The 18,966-nt window shown below is 38.3% G+C and overlaps 1 protein-coding gene across 1 annotated transcript in view; it reads right to left on the bottom strand.

The window, feature by feature from the left end:
• Positions 1-10,706, bottom strand: part of LOC100158299 (uncharacterized) — a gene marked incomplete at its 5' end in the record, with an annotated part of 45,384 nt that extends 34,678 nt beyond the window's left edge. Inside the window, 3 exon segments of the mRNA NM_001127755.1 lie at positions 2,928-2,940; positions 9,374-9,441; positions 10,614-10,706. Of these exon segments, the coding sequence (NP_001121227.1) occupies positions 2,928-2,940; positions 9,374-9,427 (67 nt within the window).
• Positions 10,707-18,966: the final 8,260 nt, after the last annotated feature.

An 18,966-nucleotide genomic window follows, 5' to 3' on the forward strand; every position in this document is an offset into this window, starting at 1 on the left:
GACTGGAATAGTAATGTTCTTCATCATTTATCAAGCCTACGTTACTATGGTAACCCTATGCTATGTTTTCTATTGGCTATTTTAATATGTAATTGAGCATGGGGGCTGGTCACGTCTGACGGAGAATGCTATTCTCACTTGTATACGCATACTCCAGCTCCTGGTAGCGAACACTGCTCAGAATCATGGTCTTGGTGTGACTGAGACACTGAAATCTTACGGAAAATTGCTGCATTATTTTAAAAAGGATGGTACTGAGACAGGAAAGCTGGAGCAAATTGACAAAAATGATGAACACTTCTAAATATATTAAGGTTGGTTGATCTTATGAGGCACTCTTTATATTGGGGTTGCCATGGCCTTTAAGGTCCCAGTTGGTGGGTGAACTGGAGGAGCCACGTGTGCAACTCCATGCAGGAGAATCAGTAAGTTACTGCGCAACAAAGGAAGATAAAATTTGGATCTTAAAGGAGAACTAAAGCTTAAAGGAACAGTAACATCAAAAAATTTGTTAGTATACAACGAAAAAATAACACCAAGACAAATTAAAGTTTAAAATAGCAAAGCCTTTATTAAGAAATAACTTACATAAATTCCACTTCCTGTCCTCTTCAGAAACGGCGAAAAGGCGACCATCCATTCTGCGGCACTTGACTTCTCCTCCCTGGCTATTCACTGACAGCGTGTCCTCTGCAGCCATCTCATTCTCCAGCTTTTCTTCATCTTCGCAGGAGCAGCAGTAGGAATGCAATGTCGGCGGGCTCCACATTGGATTCACGAGGGGTGCAGGAAAGTAGAGGAGGGCAGTGCGTCCATTCCTGCCTTGAAGAACCAGTGCCGATACCTCCTCCTCCTGCGCTTCTGCTGCCGCAGGGTGTGTATTCAGCGTGGTATATTAGCATGGAGTTCAGAAGCAGCCAGGAGAGGGGCCACATGAAGGGGCATGGAGCACTGAGCAGCTAACTCCGGGTTCGTCGCAACAGAGCCACCTTGTCGGTTATGTGCAGATCCGGGAAGAAAGGGATGTTCCTGGCCCACAGCGCTGAACAGTAACCGGCCGGCAGCTCGCAGATGTCCACACCTCTGAACAGTAACCGGCCAGCAGCTCGCAGATGTCCACACCTCTGAACAGTAACCGGCCGCCAGCTCGCAGATGCCCAGAACGCTGAACAGTAACCGGCCGCCAGCTCGCAGATGTTCAACAACCCAGACCAATACGCTCTCACCAACGGAAACCCTTTGAACGGCCACTGCAGTGCTACCTGTCCGGATACATCTCTCTGCTGCTGCGGGCCGAGTACTACCGCACGTCCCGCTATGGAAGCCAATGCATGCAGCCCAACAACATCATGGGCATTGAGAACATTGGCCTGGGTTCGGCCGGGTCGGAGGCATCCTACCTTGCTGTACCGCTGACAAAGAGATACAAGAGGAAATGTGCAACCAGGGCTGGGAAATATCGCAAACACATACTATATAGATACCGGCCGGTTACTGTTCAGCGCTCTGGACATCTGCGAGCTGCCGGCCAGTTACTGTTCAGCGCTGTGGGCCAGGAACATCCCTTTCTTCCCGGATCTGCACATAACCGACAAGGTGGCTCTGTTGCGACGAACCCAGAGTTAGCTGCTCAGTGCTCCATGCCCCTTCATGTGGCCCCTCTCCTGGCTGCTTCTGAACTCCATGCTAATATACCACGCTGAATACACACCCTGCGGCAGCAGAAGGAGGAGGTATCGGCACCGGTTCTTCAAGGCAGGAATGGACGCACTGCCCTCCTCTACTTTCCTGCACCCCTCGTGAATCCAATGTGGAGCCCGCCGACATTGCATTCCTACTGCTGCTCCTGCGAGGATGAAGAAAAGCTGGAGAATGAGATGGCTGCAGAGGACACGCTGTCAGTGATTAGCTAGGGAGGAGAAGTCAAGCGCCGCAGAATGGATGGTCGCCTTTTCGCCGTTTCTGAAGAGGACAGGAAGTGGAGTTTATGTAAGTTATTTCTTAATAAAGGCTTTGCTATTTTAAACTTTAATTTGTCTTGGTGTTATTTTTTCGTTGTATACGAACGAATTTTTGAAAAAAATGTTTTGATGTTACTGGTCCTTTAACGAAAGAAGTACTTGTTCACTTCCCTGCTGCTGTCAGTTACTGAGCTTAGGGATCGACTCAAAATATACAGTACACATAGAATATATATTTCACAATATAAGGCTGATTATTAATTAATACAGATTAGTACATGGCAGAACTGAAACCAGAGCAACTAGCATCACAATTTAAAAATTAGCCCTGTAGCATCAGCTTATATTACAGGCTAACCTCATTTTCTGCTTGATAATTTGCAACGACCCCTAAGCTTAGCTTCTCAACAGCTGCTCAGAGCACACCAAGCATGCGAGTGTCCTAGACACATTTCAAGATGGTAACCCCTGTGACAAGTTTTATGTTCTGGAACATTGCTGTTCTGAATAAAGGATAATAATAATTAGAGATACTGACACCTGAAATTAAACTTTATTTTACATCTATTATAATATTGGCTTTGCAAGCTACTTCTAACTTTGCCATAAAGTATTTGCATGATGCTTTTACATTAACTGTCTGATCCCCCATGTTCCTGTATGACGGGGCTGCCATATTTGTGCAGCAGGAGTCTGTTAGCATTAGAAACTGTAACTAACAGGCTGAGATGGGACAGTCAGGTTGGCAAAGTCAGAGTGTCAGAGAGTCAGGCTTAGGAACTGGAGGAGCCATGTGTGCTAACAAAGATATTGATCCCAACTGACAATTATATACAAAAACAAACCTCTCAGCAAAAAATGATCAACATGACCTATAGGTAACATTTAATGTACATTCATATGCTAAAATTCATTTTTTAGTGTCAGTATCACTTTAAGAGGGGTATTGATTTTTTATATGCTTACCTTTAGACTTCTTCTTTAAGGTTAAATGTATGTTTAAGTTCAATATGCGGGAAAAAAAGAAAAACAATATTATTTGCAACAGATGGCTTAAGGCTTTTATTTTTCCTTAAAGGGGTTATTCACCAATAAATGAACTTTCAGTATGATGAACAGAGTGATATTCTGAGACTATTTGTAATTGGTTTTAATTTTTTATTCGTGGAATATGAATAGGGTAGGACCTGAATAGAAAGAGGAGTAACAAAAAGTAGCAATAACAATACATTTGTAGCTTAACAGAGTATTTGGTTTTAGATGGGGGTCAGTGTCCCCCATTTGAGAGCTGAAACGAGTCAGAAGAAAAATGCAAATAGTTCAAAAACTATTAAAAAAAATAATGAAGACCAATTGAAAAGTGGTTTAGCACTGGCCAATCTATAACATACTAAGAGTTAACTCAAAGGTGAACAACCCCTTTAAGCAAATGCTGCTTTCAATAGCAATTGTTTTTCCAAATAACTCAAAAAGCACTGAACATTTTTAATAAATGTATATTGGAAAGTTGCTTAAGACTATATTTTCTTTCATTTGGAAAATATTTACTACTTGTCCTTTAAAGGAGACTTATAGCATAAGTGAAAATCCCCAAACCTTGTATGTTCTGATGCACAGAAGGAGAGGGATAGTCAATCATAGCCCTGCAGTGGGTATGTTTAACATTACAGCAGAAACCCCATTTTATATTTTTCAGGGGATGAAAGTTTACGTAAAATCAGGGAAATATGTTAAATACAACTTATTCTTCAAGTACTCAAAAGATATAAGCACAGGAGTCAGTTTTACTTGTAAACACAATATTTACAGTATTAACAACAAGGGATAAGCATTAATGTTACACTATGGGACTGCATGTGCAAGAACTCTCCGACAGGTCACATGCACAACCTAAAGCAATAAGTGATTTCTGCATGGTTGTATGAGGTGCAAAATAATTGAACTTGACAAATTAAAGTCAGAACCATAGCAAAATATAATCAACTTGCAATGGTTAGTATTTTAAACCTCTTAATTTCACGGACAACATTGATAGAGGACAAACCGCAATTTTAGGACTTTTTTTACTGTATAATCCAGGACTATCAGTGAAAAGCACCCACTGAAATGCTTTATAAATTGGTGGGACCACAAAAAAAAAATGTAAAATGTAGGAAAACTTATAATCGGGGCGCATAAAATTGAGGTTTCACTGTATGTTATTTATATGCTTAGGCAAAACAATGACTACATAGGCTCTGTTACCTGTAAACCCATTATCTAGTTTCAAAGAAAAGAAAACAAAAAGTGGAGCGCTCCAACCCCCCTGCCAATTAGTAAACTCAAGACTTCAATGCACATACAAAATGATTTCATTTGCAGGCTTTCAGAAAATTATTTAAATAGAATTCCTTTACCACTCACCAGATAGGCAACTTGGTTCGGGTGCCAAAGCCCCGAACCCTCCGCTTGACACTGTTTATCTAAATGATTCAAATGTATCATGGATGCCTATGATTACATGTGGGAACACACAAAGTGCGTTAGGACTAAACATGTTTGTGTAATAAAAGCTATTTGAATTTTTACCGCTGCCTGAAGTCCCATGGAATGCGTGCCATTCCTTGTGTTGATGGACCATTATCTAGTCTGCCATAGACTCCATTTTAATAATTCAGATTTTTAAAATGTTTTCTTTTTTTCCCATAAACATTGATCCCAATTAAGACATAATCAATCCTTATTAGAGGCAACACAATCCTATCATATTTGTTTAAGGTTTAAAACAATTTTAGACTTAGGGGTAGATTTATCAAAGGTTTAGTTTTACTGAAAAATCAAGGTTTTGAGGGTAGTTTTCGGTCACAAACTTGAATTTCAGGTAAAAAAAATAACCCTCTCATTTTTCAGGTTTTTGTAAAAAAATAGACTCAAATTTTTAGACGTTTATTATACCCCGAAGCTGGAAATAGCTTGAATCTAAAAATACTCCCGCTAAAACCTGTCAAGAAGTCAATGGCAAAAGTCCCATTGACATTCAAGTTATTTACTGTGGGTTTCAATTGAAAACTCGATTAATTCAAGCAGTTAGAATTAATCGAATTTCCCAGCGGTTTTTGGGTTGTTCAACCAGAATTCACAGATTTCAGTATTTTTCATTCAAGTGTTTTCTTAAATCGGAAAATATTCGAATTGTGAGTTCATTCGAGGTCTAAATAAACCTCACAAAGCTCTAAAATTCGACCTTTGATAAATAATCCGCTGAATGATCCAAATTATGAAAAGATCCCTTATCTGGAAAACTCCAGGGCTGAAAATTCTGGATAATCAGTCATAATTCTATAATTCATTGTTATAAGATGTATCTTGAGTCTTTGGAAACCTATCCAAAAGCTATTAAATAGCTTGTACAAAAATGGAAGAGATCACCAAAGCGGATTTTCAAGAAGATGGATTAATATAAAATTATAAACTATTGTTTGATTGCCCAAAATTAAAAAACTAAAATTTAAGTTACACAAAGTATGATTTTTTTTCTAAAACACCCATCCTAGTTTAGTAGGGAAGGTAGTTAGCTGCTAGTAGGTAATGGATCATATGCAAGATTATGTTTTAAATAGCTGCATTAAGAATTTATATCAGTTTTGTTTTATAAAGGACATTATATCAACAAATGTACTCAGATAGCATTAGGTGTGGTCAATATTTTGCCAAGGCTTTTGATATAGTGCAACATAAACATTTGCTTTATTACTAATTAGGTTATATCAATGTAGAATTTACTGATCATCTCTTTAAAAGCAAACATCTGTTATGTGTTACTGTAGCTGGCTACATTCTGCACCTTTTATTATAAATTGGGCATGTTCAGTCACCTTGTTTGTATATGCACAGTTAAGAACAGTAGACCAAATAAATATTTTTCTATCAGATTGGCAGGAACAGTGTCATCCCAATCTTTTAGAAAGCACAGATAAAGCACATTATTTCAAGAGTATGCAGTAAAGATTTGGCTTCCAGTAGACAAAACGTTGTTAAAAAGAATGGTGGCTAAGCTCCAAAAAGATGGAGGACATGACTTATGAAGAACAGTTGATTAAGGAGAGTAGAAATGAGGTAAATTAAGGGGGCATAAAGATCTACACAGTTGCAGACACAATTTCAAGAAAGGGTTTGTGTGGCCCATGGCTGGAACTAGGGGTAGACAGAATCGTGCCTAGGGTAGATATTGGGAGCTGCAATTAGAGAAAAAAAATTACTGTACAGCCTCTCCACTTAGGCCCTTGATAGCCCCATGTTCTAAAAAGAGCAAGGTAGATGTTGAGATGCCGACAGGAAGGTTGTTGTTGCCCTTTAGCAGGGAGGTTGTCACCATGTAGAGTGGGCGCAAGAACCTCTTGTCCTGCCACTGGTGTGTCCTGATGCACAACAGGTAAGATGCTTATTCTCTAGATTGTTATCCTGTAATTAGCATGTTTATTTGTCGGCTATCCACTGCTACTTGACCCTCAGGCACAAAAAAAAAAAAAAAAACCTGATCAGAAACGTGATCAGGCTGAAGCACGGATAAAACGCTAGCTATCGCACAAAGCCATTGGGTAAAAACTCAAATGCTGCATGAACCCCACATCCAGCTGAGACCACCATGGGGATGGAAAGTAGCCATACCATTGTCTCAAATAAGCTGGATGAACTTAAAACTGATTTAAATATTATAAAACAAGACATAGAACTTGTTTTTTATGTTTTGTACAAACAAAACAAAGCATATAAGAGACAGTACACAACCTGTCAATAACAGAATAGAGGATTTAGCCTTCAGAATATCCCACCATGAAGATAACTTGGAAAAGTGCTGAATAAAATCAGTATCATGGGAATCCTAAAAGAGGTTAAAAGGGTAAACTATTTGTAGGAATGGTTCACCAAAACAATTTGGCAAAAACACAATGTTTTGTAGTGGAACATGCACACAGAGAACCTAGTTAGTCACAGCCCCCTGGGTCCATGGGAAGACTGACAGTAGCAACATTGCTCAATTATAAAAACAAGAGACACAATGCTAAATAAGGCAAGGAAGGATGGGCATCTACATGTTGCCCGATTTCCCCATAGAAGTGTGCAAGTTTGTAAATTTACAAATCCCATGCCATGTCATGTCATTTTAGGGTCCATTTTACTTCACTGACTTTTTTGGCCTGAGCCCTTGCTTACCAAAAGGCACCAGATCCAGTAACCTTAAGGAAACAAGCACATAGAGATAGCAACCTTCTTTGTATGGGTGTTGACTGTTGTAGGCAATGACTTACTTGCTCCAGAACGTTTTAAATACATCAGCTTTGAAGTTCATTATTCTAATGTGAACTTTGAACAGCCATTTGCATATTACTGGTAATATATATATATATATATATATACCTTTCTAATTATAATTTTTGTGATTACAAGGGGAAAAAAAACCCATAATACTCAAAGCAAATAAATATTCCACAGGATGGAAAAAGTCCAATTCCAAAAATCCGGCATCTCAGACCTGCCGATGTTGCTTATACGTCAATGGGAGAAGTCCCAAAGGTTTTTGATCTGAGCTGGGTTTCGTGCAATAACTGAAGATTTCGTGGTTTTTGGCAAAAATCAGAAAAGAAAATCTGAGTTGTCAGGTGGAAAATCAGAAAAATTAATTTTTTTCAAAAATTTTTTGAGTTTTTTCCCGCAAATAACATTTTCATAAAAGTGTATTAATAAATAAGGAAAATATTGAGATAAATTCAGACTTTAATAAATAACCCCTTTGATAGATAATGGAAAATTATATTGTCGTTATAGTTATTTAAATACAAATTTTTTGTGCTAAAAAGTTTGATTCACATAAACAAAAAAAATACAAACATTAATAAACCATCTGAATTTCTACAAGTTCACTTAAACAATTAAATTATGGAGATTCAGAAGCTTCTGGTTCAACAATAGAGTATAACCACTGCTATAGAAGCTGAGCTTGTACCACGCAATGAGTAACAAAATTCTGTATATTTTACCAGAGGCCTATATATTGGCAAAATTAAAAAAAATTATTGGCAGTTTTGGCAGAAAAACACAGCTCAGGCTGAAATTTAATTTTGTCTAAACTAATTACAGCAAACCAAGCATGCCTTGCTTACATGCCAAAGTGCTCATCACTTAGCCCAAACTAATCAAAATCATACAAAACTTTTATTAGAAGGCAAACATATTCACTAAGCCCTACTATCCCACACCTCTCTCCATTATCCCCACAATCCCCTGTTACTTTTTATTGCTCATCTTTCTTTTCAGGACCTCTCCTGTACGTATTACAGTCTCTCATTCAAAATCAATGCATAGTTGCTAGGGTAATTGAGACCATAGCACCCAGATTGCTGAAATTGCAAACTGGAGAGCTGTTGAATAAAAAAACTAAATAACTCAAAAACCAATAATAATATAATAAAAATAATACAGTAAAACATGAAAATCAATTGCAAACTGTCTCAGAATATCACGCTCTACATCATACTAAAAGTTAAAGGTGAACAAAACCTTTAAATAATGTTCATCCACTTTATACAAACTAATTATAACTGTACAATGTTAATTGAAAATAAATTGTAACCCTATACAAAATTATTCTAAATTTGCTAAAGAATAGTAGCCACACAACAAACACTTGTTTTTCCAGTTGCCAAAAAACCAAAAGTCCAAGTTCAGCATTTACCAAACCCTCTGTATGATAAAAAAAAAAAGTTTACTGTGCTTAAATTGTCCTTACTGGCTATTACGGTACTCCTTTTTCCAAAATTTGCAATTTTATAACTCAGTATTTTAGTTATTTATTGTTTTTGTTACAAACTTAAAGAAGATGCTTAGCATACTACATGCATGTACTAAATATCCATACAGAAAATTTACTGCCCAGGTGCTTGAGTCAGGACTACAGATATATACTTATATTCAAGCCAGTATACTACAGGTATGGGATCTATAATCCTGAATGCTTAAGGCTTTGGATATTTCCGAAATGTGGATCTTCTTACCTTAAATCTACTAAAAATTAAATTAACCCAATGTACTCTTATTATTACAGAGAAAAAGGTAATCATTTTTCAAAATTTGTATTATTTGGATAAAATTAAGTCTATAGGAGAGCCTTTCTGTAATTTGGAGCTTTCTGGATAATGGATTTATTGATAAGGGATCCCATACCTGTACCTTTTATAAACTGCACCCTAGAAAGTAGCTGATACATGCATGTGTATAGTGTAATTTCAGTTTCAGAAAATAAATATGCCTAATAATAAGATGAACATTTCTTGAAAGTTTACACTTTTTTTATATCAGTTAGTTGATAATTGGAATCAAAATATAACACAAAACGTTTCTTTTTCATAATGCATACCGAAAAAATCTCAACCTACCTTAAGAGGAGGATGTGGAAATGTCCCTTGACGTTCATGCACCAAGTTGCTCATTTTCAACAGAACTACTGTTAAATATAATTATGTAAACCTAATTAAAAGTATCAACATATTCTGCAGTGAACTACATTAAATGGGTACAATGAAAATAAAGCTTACATAGAAAAATAAACAATAGATACCAGATACAAGAAGTAAAGAGGACACTTAAAAAAATATTCAGGGGACAAAACTTGATCAGAAAACATTTTTAAAACGATTTTAAAACTATTATTACATCTCTGAGGCCTGCTGCTGTGTGGCCTGGATGGGAAGTAGGGTTGAATGGTGGGGTAAACGTCCTGACCTTTCTCTGAATGACAAACATTCAGTTGCTGCATAATGGGGTGTATTAAGGAGAGGACTGAGCATAGGACTGGCCAGATATGGGATTACTTTGACATAGTTGGCCAGCTTAAATATATTGCAATATATGGACAAACAATCCCTGTTTTGTTTAAAGGGTAAGGCATTTTTTAGTAGCAGTATGCACAAAATGTCGCTGTCTTAAATATATTGATAATGGGTTGAGTGCAGAGGACTCTTGTGTTTGACTATGTGTATTAAGGAGACCCATAAGGAGAGGAACGCATCAGTGAGCTGATGCACTCTGTCCAATGGGATTTGCAAAGCTGAGTGTGTATGTGTGTGTATGTGTGTGTGTATATATATATATATATATATATATATATATATATATATATATATATATATATATATATATATATATATATATATATATATATTATTTTTTACATTATGGAACCTCTGATGGCCAAGGCTATCGTTGCACTTGGCACTTCAAACCACTATGGAGAAAAACACACACACATTTGCCTGGTGTGCCTACTGAAAAGCTGATGCCATTGCTATCTCCATCTGCAGATACAGGGTGAATTTAAGTTGCCTTGGTGTGGCTATAGAAGAAAAGGTTAGTATCACCTGCTGCAGGCTGCAACTGTCAATACGTCAACAGTCCAGCTTACACCTATGGTGCACCCTGCCATCACAAACACCGTTAAAAATAGTTGCTAAGCAAAACAGTAGGAATAGAAGGCACTGAATGAAGGCTGGATATAAAACAATAAAAACAATACACATACAATACATATAGCTTACAGCACCCCCACCCCACGACAGGTCATTTAGAGAAGCACGTCACAAACACCTCAGGTTAGAGATCTGTGCACCAAACTAGTACCTTTCAGCTATGTATATTATCACGCAACGACGCTAGAATACGACACGCCCTATAACGGCGCTGTAACAGTTGCCCGGTTTTAGTGATGAACAGATGCCACAGCACGTAACAAACAATTTCAGCATCTAGCTCGAATCATTTAACAGCGGTAGCCATACTCCTCAACGTCATTTCCGCCCCACGAATTCCCCAGTACTAAACTTCCTGTAGTGCATGAAATCACTGTGAAAAGTACCTCCCACAAGCCGCGAGCTTGGTATTTGTTTCTGTTATCTATGAGGATGCGTTCTTTTCAATTACGGTGTGCATATTGTACAGTTTTAAGAAATTGTTTAGCGAAGCGGTGTGACGTGAAGTTTGCTGTACGCTGTAATAGGTTGCATTTTCAATATCACATTCGAGAGCTTAAACCTTGACTTCCGAGTGGGTTGTGGGTTTCCATATAAAAATATAATTTAATATATAATATATTATATAATTTTGCATTATGAAAGAAAATTAGCTTTAACTTATTTTACTAAGCAACTTTCCACCATGTATTAATTAAATTGTGAATAATTTTAGTTATTTATAAATGTATTTGGTACTAAAAACTGGTTCTCTGTAGCAAAAGTTCACTCTCCTTCTGCCAAGTCACACTTTACCACAAAGCCTTACATGTTTCTTCACAGGAATGTTAAAGGGATACTGTCATGGGAAAAAAATTTTTTTTTCAAAATGAATCAGTTAATAGTGTTGCTCCAGCAGAATTCTGCTCTGAATTCCATTTCTCAAAAGAGCAAACAGATTTTTTTTATATTCAATTTTGAAATCTGACATGGGGCTAGACATATTGTCAATTTCCCAGCTGCCACAAGTCATGTGACTTGTGCTCTGATAAACTTCAATCACTCTTTACTGCTGTACTGCAAGTTAGAGCGATATCACCCCCTCCCTTTTCCCCTCCAGCAGCCAAACAAAAGAACAATGGGAAGGTAACCAGATAACAGCTCCCTAACACAAGATAACATCTGAACAACACTCAATAGTAAAAACCCATGTCTCACTGAGACACATTCAGTTACATTGAGAAGGAAAAACAGCAGCCTGCCAGAAAGCATTTCTCTCCTAAAGTGTAGGCACAAGTCACATGACATGGGGCAGCTGGGAAATTGACAAAATGTCTAGCCCCATGACAAAATGTCTAGCCCCATGTCAGATTTAAAAATTGAATATAAAAAAAATCTGTTTGCTCTTTTGAGAAATGGATTTCAGTGCAGAATTCTGCTGGATTAGCACTATTAACTGATGCGTTTGAAAAAAACATGTTTTCCGATGATAGGATCCCTTTAATTACAACATGAAAGGTGTTGGGGAAATGTAGTCTAGGGAGAAGAAGAGCTGACTTGCTACATTGTTTTAAGAAGCAGTATCATCATTGCAAAAAATAGAAAGGGACAATAGTATAAAGTACATAAACAAATATCTGTAATATTGTAAACAACCATTAACTATTAATTGGAAATTGGAGGAGTAGGCTCTCATCAATGGAGCACGTAATTAGAGACAGGGCAGCTCGTAGCCTGCTCTTCTGTGTGCTGCATTCCTTCCTAGCTACATACAGACAGGTTTGGAAGAGAAAATCATGCTGTTTTGGGTGAACTCAATAGAGTGGATTATCAATCCAGCGACTTCTGCTGGAGTTTATGGGATTTCATTTTTAGCAGGCACAAGGCAATCAGGTTTCAGCTGGGCCTGTCTGTAGACATGTTTTTTTTAGTTTACCCTAAGACCAAGAATAATGATATCTAGAATTTTAGCAAAGTTAGTCCTCTCATAAAGTAAGCAACTACATTTTCCCATTATAAAGGCGGTAACTGATGTTATATACTGGTTCAAGCAGCAAATCAATGTTATGGGGCATCCTAAGAATGTGTTATTGGAATGGAGGATAACAAATTTCGGCATTAACACTCCGTATTTACCCCCAGAGGCACAATGGTGCCTAAAGAGACCTTCGTTAAACAATTTCTTAAAATATGGCATCCCTGGCAAATCTACTCTCAACTTGATGACCCTTGAGATAGAGGGTCAACTGATTGCTTGACAATATGGTCAATATGGTAATCAAAATCTGACCACCCTGTGATTATTTTCTTTCTTTTTAAGTTTTGTTTAAACCTTGTTGTATTGTTATTATCATGTTTTTTTTCCGTTTCATATTTCACCCGACAAAGGTGTTGGTTAAACACAATTATGACTGTAACTGAGGTTTTCATACTAGGTACTGCCACTGGTTATGTCCTTCTTGAATGATGTTTTTTTATCTTTCTATCTCATTCATGTATTATTTCAGAATATGACAATTGTGTTGAAAATTTGTTAAGAAAATAAAAAAATATTTAATTGATGCAAAAAAAAAAAAAAAGAGGCATTTGCTATTGCTTGGAAGAACACAGCTTAAAATAAATTTGGGTCAATGAGACCTAATTTCAGCTGCCAGATCACTCAAATAACTGATTCCAGTACAAATATAATCTAACAAAATAACTGCCTTTTGCACAAATTCTGCATGTAGAAAGACAGGATTTCTGGTGATTTTAATAGAGTGCACTCTAATACATCTTCTAGCTAAAAGGAGCCCCCCTATAAGATATATTGGATTTAACTGTCAATGAATATCTGACACCCAACTACTGCATGAAGAGAGAATGAAGAGAAACAGAGGCTAAGAGAGGAATAGTGAACATAAACTTCATTATTTCAGAAATGATACAGAATATTTAATTGATTGTATTTAGAAAGTTTCTTATTTAAGTATGCTGAAGCTTATATTAAATTTTCATGATAGTTCCCCTTTTGCAAAGCTTGGGAAGAAATCTGGAATTGGATTGACTGATAGATACATTTTACTTATCTGATTGAATCTGGCCCTGCATAAAGAGGTGGAAGTTTAAATTGCAGAGCCATGCGCTCCTTTCATATTCATGTTTAGCTGCAAAACATTTGTACCTAGTAGGAGGATGCAGATCAACTAGAATACCTCTATAGGGCATGGACTGCCTTTTCCTATGCCTCTTTAAAGAGATATATACTTTTAAAGCAAACATAATCTGGATACATTCTTTATTTCAAGATGGGAAGTTTTTCTAGCCAAGTACCTATGTATATGCATAAAATGTCCAAAAATAGTGCATAATAATTAGCACCCTTTTTTCTCATTTACAGCTTTGTATAGTGCTGAAATTAATCCTATGCAGGGAAATGTCAGTGTCTCTGATGGCATATAATGGAAAGGCTGGTGACAGTGTACATTGAAATTAAGGCAATGTTAAGGACAGGGCCCCAATGCCAAACACAAACTGCTCTCATTTAAAGGGCATGCTGCTGCTCTGTACTTCTAAAATGAGCTCCTTACACAATGTAGGACAAAGGGGACACTGCTTCCTGGATTGTAAATGCCCCTATGGCGTGCCCTCACTATTTGAATGGGATTCATTATTGTAAATTACCAGCACAACCACCTAATACTCACATAGCCTCTATATCACAAAGTAGGCTCTGACTCTGAATTGGTGCGTGCTCTCTCTCTATCACTTGCTGGATTGCAGAACCTAGCCCGCATCCCTGAGACTTTGGGCAAGGTCCTAGAGCATCTGTCTAATCCAGCACAGACCCAAGACAGGGGCCCAGCAACTGCTAGGCAGCCACCCGACTCCCCCCCCAGGACCCACGGGGGGACTAAACACCTCCTCCGATGAGGAAGGACAGGTCCTAACATTCAATGACTCTGAACAGAATCCTGATCCAGACCCTGAAGCCCGCAGAACACAGGGGTAAGTGGAGGGGCTAGTGTTGCCACCCAGCCGGTATTTTACCGGCCTAGCCGGTAAAACACCTGCGAAGGCCGGGGCCGGTATTAGAAATTTACCGGCAATGTAGCTGCTGGTAAATTTGTAATACCCTTAAAAATACCCCTCGGCCTGCCCCCAATCCCCTGTAAAAACGTAGCTTTTGTGGCCTTCTTGAAGTGTCGGCACCGTGGCCTCGCCCCTTTTATGACACGGCACCGCCCCTTTTGACGTCAAACCCGCCCCTTTTTGTTCCCGCCCCCCACCAGGCCGGTAAAACAATTCTGAAAAGGTGGCAACCCTAGGGCTAATACAGGCGGTTCTTAAGACCCTTAATATTTAGGATACAATCTCCACTACTACAGAGACTGGAAACAGAGAGACAGAGGAAGCGCACCTGTGTCTTTCCAGCATATGAGCAATCAGATCAGATCTTAGTGAAAGATACCAGATCATAGGGTACAAATTTCCAAAAGCTTTTCCCAGGCATACCCATTCCCACAGTAATGCATAGATCTCTGGTCCTCTCCTCCTACAGTCAATCCTCCAGTCTCCAGACTGTCAGAAACTACCACTATCCCAGTTGCAGATGCAGCATCCTTCAAGGAGCCCATTGACAAGAGGCTAGAGGGTTTTTGTAAGACAAAGCCAGAGGTACAGACCCGCGAAAGGCAGAGCAAAAGGACATTCTCTCCTTTCTCCAGGATGGTCTCGCCAAGGGACTAGCATTAAGCGTTCTGAAAGTATAAGTCTCAGCACTGTCCATTCTCTTTCAGGAAAAGCTGGCGATGAGCAGCAATCTTAAAACTTTTCTACAAGGGGTGACCAGAATGGCTCCCCCCTATAAGTATCCAGTCCCCCCATGGGATGAACTTGATTCTGTCAGATGAGCCTTATGACCAACTGGATTTAGTTCCGCTGCTCACACCTATGGAAAAGGTGGTATTCCTTTTGGCAATTACATCGGCCCGCAGTATATCAGAACTGTTGGCATTATTGTGCCAGTCTCCATTCACCATTGTACACTATGATAAGGTGGTTCTCAGACAAACAACGCAGTTCCTCCCTAAGGTCTTATAAGAGTTCCACCCCAATCAGGATTTGGTGGTTCCGTCACTCTGCCCAGAGCCGAAGAATCTGCTAGAGAGGCATCTAAACAAACTGGATGTGGTCCGCGCAATCAAGACCTACGTGAAGACTACAAAGAAGACCAGGAAGACTTATTCACTTTTCATCCTTCCAGAAGGCCAAAAAAATGGGAACACGAGCCGCCAAGTCGACCATTGCCAAATGGATTTGTTCTACCATCATCAGAGCCTATTGTAAGGTGCTGCAGCTCCGTAATGGAGCTTGTGGTCGCCTTCCCCTTTGTTCTTCTTAAGAATAACGCTGCACACTCCTTCTCCCTATAAAGTTTGAGCGCAGGCGCAGTGATGCTGCGCAGTTATACTTCCGTCTACCAGGAAGTAATTTCAGCATCTTCCTGTTCAAGTGATTTCCTCGGTTCAGATCTTTGGCTTATCCTTAACTTCAGCTCTTCTCCTCTGGTACCTCAACTCGGCTGGATGGTTCTCAGGCTTGACCTGGCGTGTTCCTGACTTTGGCTCATCTTTCTCCTTGTCTGCACCGTTACCTAGCTGATGTTCCCTAGACACGGCACTAGGTTCCTTCTTTCTGCTTAATAGTGAGTTTCAAGTTACCCAAACTGCTATTATATTTGCCTGGACTTGAATATTGTTTCTAAGGAGTCTCTAGCGCAGGTTAACCCTTGCAAGCCCAAACAGACTTTGCTAATAGTTTATATTGCAAGATTGTGATTAACCACTGCAGAATCCTTGTCAGCTGTGCTATGCCTGTTTCTTCTGCAAAAATAATCCATTCCTGCTAAAGACATTTCTGTTAACCCTTGCTTGCAACCCGCCTGGCTTATTACGCTGAAAGACTGTGTTGTTAACCTTGCCTCTCTGTCTACCTGCCTCATTACGCTAAAAAGACTGTGTTGTTAACCCTTGCTTGCATCCTGCCTGGTCCATCTAAGACTGTGCCGTTAAATCCTTGTTACCACATTACTTGGTTCATGTTAAAAACATTGACTATCTGTTACCTATTCAAGGAAGTGGGGGTATGGGTTGTTGCTCCCTAATTCTGGAAGTTAAGTCTCCTAACGGCTACCATGTTTCAGTATTACTTACCTTGACTGATTGCTCTTTTCCTACTGTACGTTTCATGCTATTTCTTTCCTAATGAGGATTCATCCGATGCTGGATCCGTTTCTTTGAGTTCCTGTAGGAAGAAAACTATACTGAATAGTTGTTTAAAATATGTTATATATTTTCTACCTTTAATTTATTAAAACATTTACATATAAAATGATAATAATTGTATGGCATAGGTTGCTGAAGAGCCAACCAAAAAAAATGCTATAGTATATCTAGTGATCTCAAATGACCCAGAATGTATTACAAATGTAATTAAACACTTGGGCAATAGTAACCATAATATGATCTCATTTAATGTCTAGTGCAAAGAACAAATATACACAGGGTTACAAAAACCCTGAATTTCAGAAAAGGAAATTCTAGCACCTTAAGGGATGCCTTTCAAAATATAGATTAGGCCATTATGTTTTCTGCTAGAAACACAGAACGGAAATTGTTGTAGTTTAAAATCATATTAAATTGTTACCGGTCAATTTATTCCATTAAGAAGTAAATGTAGAAGCACCAAGAACCACCCTATGTGGCTTAATATAGAAGTAAAGAAGTTAGTAGGAAAGAAGCGAAAGGCTTTTCAAAACTACAAGTTTGTGAGGACAGAAGCTGCGTTAAACTAATATAAACACTATAATAAATGTTGTAAAACAGCAATCCTGAAGGCAAAGATTGAAAATGAGGAGCACATTGCGGCAGAGGGTTAGACTAACTCCAAAAAGGTATATCAATAGTAACAAGATGTAGGTAGAGAGTGTGGTTCCTTTAAATAATGAATAATTGATAAAGGTAATGTGGCATAAAGAGAAACTTTAAATGGTTTGGATCACACCTTAAATTCCCAAGGTCCTTTTGAGGATAACAAATAATTAGAAGATAAATTAAAGGTGTGTTTGGAGACTTAGTTAATCTGAAGGTATTCACTTTTATTGATCAATAAAATTATCAACTTTAAAACCTGGCCGGCCAGGAACTAAACATATAACAATTTAAATATATCAAAATAAACATATAAAAATATAATATATCAATATAGAAGTATAAGATTAAAAAAGAGGAAAAATTGTATTTAAAACATTTCAGGTAGGTGATCACTTATTATAAATCACAGTGATCACAGTGATATAAATTATTAACCAAAAGTCTCCTAGGTTATATTTAAGTGATACCCCACAAACGACTGCTTTCTAAACTAAGATCTAGGATGAAAGCATAATTTTGCCTCTTTATAGGTCCCTGGTAAGAAAGAGTGCAGAAATATGCAACCAAACTGGTTAGAGGGATGGAAGACTAAAATTATGAGAGTAGACTATCAAGGTTGGGGTTGTTTTCTCTGGAAAAAAAATGCTTGTGAGGGGACATGATTACACTTTGCAAGTTCATTAGAGGACATTATAGACAAATAGCAGGGGACCTTTTTACTCATAAAGTGGATCACCGCACCAGATGATTTCTTGGACAAGCATAATATCCAAGGCTATTGACAGGGGCGTAACTACAGAGAAAGCAGACCCTGCAGTTGCAGTGGGGCCTAGGAGTTAGAGGCGCTCCATGACATAACTTTATACAATTTCAATAAATATTAGTAAAAACAGGTCAACCTCTAGACACTGTGGGGCCCAGTAATACTTAGTTACACCACTGGCTATTGTGATACTAAAATCTATAGTTAGTATTGATATGGGTATATAGAATGTATATGAAGGTATGGAGGGGTTGGTGTGTGTATGGATGGATGCTGGGTTTCATGTGGAGGGGATTAACTTTATGGACTGTTGTCTTTTTTTAAACTGATGTAACTATGTAAGTTAGGGGGATATGATAACTATGTATAAATATATAAGGGTATCATACAATAACCTAATTCTTTATATACCGGTAGGTCCTTCCAGCTGACAAAAGGGCACCCATTCCGATTAGAAGAAAGGAGGTTCCAACAAAATATTTGGAAGGGATTTTTTACAGTGAGAGCTGTCAAGTTGTGGAATTCTCTTCCTGAATCAGTCATACAGACTGATACAGTAGATAAGAAGGGTTTGAATGGCTTTTTGGCAAATGAGGGAATACAAAGTTTTGAAAGATAGCTCATAGAACAAGTTGATCCAGTGACTGGTACGATTGCCATCTTGGAATTGGGAAGGAATTTTTTCCTCCTCTGAGCCAAATCAGAGAGGCTTCAGATGGGGTTTTTTGCCTTCCTCTGGATCAACTAGCAGTTAGGCAGGTTATGTATAGAATTAATAGGTTGAACTTGATGGACTCTTTTTTCAGCCAAAATTAGTATGTTACTATGTTACCTTCGATCCCCCACCA

Source organism: Xenopus laevis, chromosome 6L, assembly GCF_017654675.1.
Source record: "Xenopus laevis strain J_2021 chromosome 6L, Xenopus_laevis_v10.1, whole genome shotgun sequence".
Lineage (NCBI taxonomy): Eukaryota > Metazoa > Chordata > Amphibia > Anura > Pipidae > Xenopus > Xenopus laevis.